Source organism: Palaemon carinicauda, chromosome 27 (assembly GCF_036898095.1).
Source record: "Palaemon carinicauda isolate YSFRI2023 chromosome 27, ASM3689809v2, whole genome shotgun sequence".
In the NCBI taxonomy this organism is placed as follows: domain Eukaryota; kingdom Metazoa; phylum Arthropoda; class Malacostraca; order Decapoda; family Palaemonidae; genus Palaemon; species Palaemon carinicauda.
In genome coordinates this window covers 60,770,058-60,773,172 of record NC_090751.1, presented here as the reverse complement: position 1 = coordinate 60,773,172, position 3,115 = coordinate 60,770,058, and the positions used below count along the sequence as shown (strand labels likewise).

Below are 3,115 nucleotides of genomic sequence, written 5' to 3'. Positions count from 1 at the left end.
AACAGAAAATAAGTAAGAATCTGAATATTCTACTTATAAATAGTCTCACTTGAGTACAGCGCTGTGCACAGTACTAAAAAGGTTTTTCCCTCTCGTACATAGGGCAATATTTGTTATGCGCATAATCACCTCTTTCCAATAAAAGAAACCATTAGTGATAATAAGAAGTTAAAGATTTTAACCAAGAACCAAATTTAGTTAATCCGTCTTCATCACGATTATTAATTTTATTTTTGTATATGTACATCAGTTTATTCGGATGAAGCTTTTAAAGTTCAAAGTTGACTGATAACCATTTTAAGTGCTTGGGGTGACTCGATATCCTTGTAGCTCATGGAAACACATACATTGCAAAGTGAATTAACCGTCAGCCGTTTTAAAAGCCCTAAATGTTTCGATCTCTTTAAAGTTTAAACGGATAACCAAACATACGATAGTCTATCAGGATGTTTAGAATCCTTGTATTATTGTATCCCTCTCTTTTTTTCATATAAACTTTTGACGATTGGGGTTGCCTTTCACGTAATGTTGAGCATTCACTAAAGTATTCCAGAAACAGACGATTTTGTTTCATTGATGAAAGCTAAAAAGCTCTTAAGAAGAATATCGACACTCAACGTCACACAGATGCATCCACACACACACACGCACACGCACACATACACATGTTTACTTACAGTAGAGTATTAGAATAAAGCTGAATATAAAGCAAGAAGAAAAGCTACATTGTGATGAATGGCAGTGTCGGTCATGGGCACATTATGACTTAGCGCATTTTGTACACAGTACATATTAGTATCAAGTCATTACAACTTACAAATATCAAATAACTTATTTACATAATCTACAAAGATGACAGTTTCAAGCATAACCTTCAGAGCAATGACGTCAGCTTTCAGCAGCACTAAATCAGAGACAGTCAATAGGTTGCTTAGGGCTATTGGAGTTTCAACCTTCAGGAAATTAGCATTTCATATACTTGTGCTCATTTTCATATTGACCAAATTCTCTTCCTCAATTACTGTAGTGAAGTAGCACATCATTTCCCTATTGCTACTTTTGCAAACGTAAATATTTAAACCAATGGCTGTCCTTGTGCTTGAACGATGCAAAATTTAACAAGACTTCATTTTTATGTTCCCTGATTTTGGAATTTTGGACTTTCTTATATATCTGAATGGCACCCATAAATTAGTTTGAAACAAATTTTTGCAAAACAGAGGTATTTCAAGGAGCATTTACATGTTCATCTACCTATCCCGCGTTCTCCCTTCTCACAATTTTTGCAATCTTTTAAGTAGTAAGTTATAACGAAGTTCAGGAACTGACATTTGTAATTAGGATATATACTTTGATTGAGGGAGCACTAGAAACCAAGGAAATGACCCTATTACATTATTAAAATAAGATTCTTCTTTCTATAAAAATGTCACTTCAACTAGAGTTTGTCCTCTAGTCATAAAATGTTTTTTATTAAAACTGTACTGTCTATCCCTTGATGCAAGAATGACTCGGTATAAAAGAGACTTAAATTTTGTATTCCACCCATGATTTATGGATGAAAATATATTTAGATTTTTCATGTATGACAAATTTAATCGTTTGTACTTGTGGCATTTTCTTGCATTTGAATATTTTCTTCCGTTGACAAAGTACTGGATCCTTCTTCTTCATGATGATCTTCGCTTAACTTTATATCCCTCGTATCTGATGTGTTACTATCCTCTGTCTGTACCGCTGACATATTTTGGTCTGGGAATGTCTCAAGTAATTCAATTGAGCCCAGAGTGGGTGAACTTTCTTGTTGCTTTTCTGTTGAAGAGGTAGATGTGTTTGATGCTGAATTAGAAGAAAATCTTTCTAGTGTTGATGCCGTTTTGTTGTGGGGCCTCAGTAAAGTATCTTCTATATGCCTGTGTAATTTATGATGATGTTGGTGACGTATCTTGTGGTGGCGTTCCGATACAGCCAAAGTTGCATTGCTATGTCTTATAATTTGATCTTGATGCCCGTTGGCTGTGCTTGGAAAACTGGTGTTCATCGTTTTATTCAAGTTGAAGGGTACCAAGGTTCCATTTAATGGTCCATTTTCGGCTTCATCTGGTTCAATATCTTCTTCGATGTCCTCTTCACTTTTGAGCCTTTCCCACAACCTCAAAGGAGGTTTATGTTTCCGGAAGCTGTCATCAATATGAAAGTCCATCTGAAATTTCTCGATGGTTCTCTGAGCTTCTCGTAGAATTTTCCTCAGCGTTTTTATTCCTTCGTCGTCATCATCGTAAAATTTTTCATGCGTTGCCTCCTTTCCCGACAGGGACGTTGTTTGGCCATCTTTCGAAAATCCAAGGGTCATTCCTCCACAGGTACTAACCCCCTTGGTCTCATAAGTACCATCGTTTTGTCTGTTTTCCGACCCCTTGAGCTCTCCTCGTCTCCTCTTGAGCACTGTACCTTTTTTATCCGTTTCATTAGCCCTCGTTACTCCTTTTACCGGTTGTTCATCATCAATAGTTACCATGACTGAGGAAGTGTTTGTAATGTCATCACTTTTGGGACTAGTATAAGTAAGATTTTCGCCATAAGAACCTCTTGTACTCCTCTCCGTTGTCGTCTTGCTGCCTGCGTCGTTAAGAGTCTCTATTTCCTGAAGGGATGAGCCCTCGCTTCTCGTTGTCTTGCTGTGGTGACTGAAATCGATCTCCTCCTGCTGTCCGTCTCCAAACACATCAGCGATCTTGTTATTCTGTTCTTCCAGAACGTCGTACTTCTCCGTCAGCTTCCAGCCATCTTCTACTGGTTGATCCTCCTCTTCTTCTGTCTTCACTTTAGTCTGTACCAACTTGTCTCCAATGGTGGAAGTTTCATTGTGATCGATACTGCTCTTGATAATGACGATGGTGTTATTGCTGACGTTCTCTTTGCGGCTAAGGTTGATACTATCCTTAAGACTATTTTGTTTGCTATTTACAGATGTGACTATCGTCTTTTCCAACTGAGGTTTTTTCGGACTAGAATGTGACGTAGATGAGGCTGGCCCAGTGCTATAAACAGTCTCGTCTAACTGGTACGTTACCTGTAAAAATGACTTGATGATTAGCGTTACATCTATTATTGT

The 3,115-nt window shown here is 37.6% G+C and overlaps 1 protein-coding gene across 1 annotated transcript in view; it reads right to left on the bottom strand.

Annotated features, from left to right (window-relative positions):
- Positions 1–254: 254 nt before the first annotated feature.
- LOC137620923 (serine-rich adhesin for platelets-like) overlaps positions 255–3,115 on the bottom strand; it is a 27,342-nt gene continuing 24,481 nt past the window's right edge. The window contains exon 12 of the mRNA XM_068351367.1: positions 255–3,073. Within this exon, the coding sequence (XP_068207468.1) occupies positions 1,595–3,073 (1,479 nt within the window). The 3' untranslated portion in view covers positions 255–1,594. The remainder of the gene's footprint in view (positions 3,074–3,115) is intronic.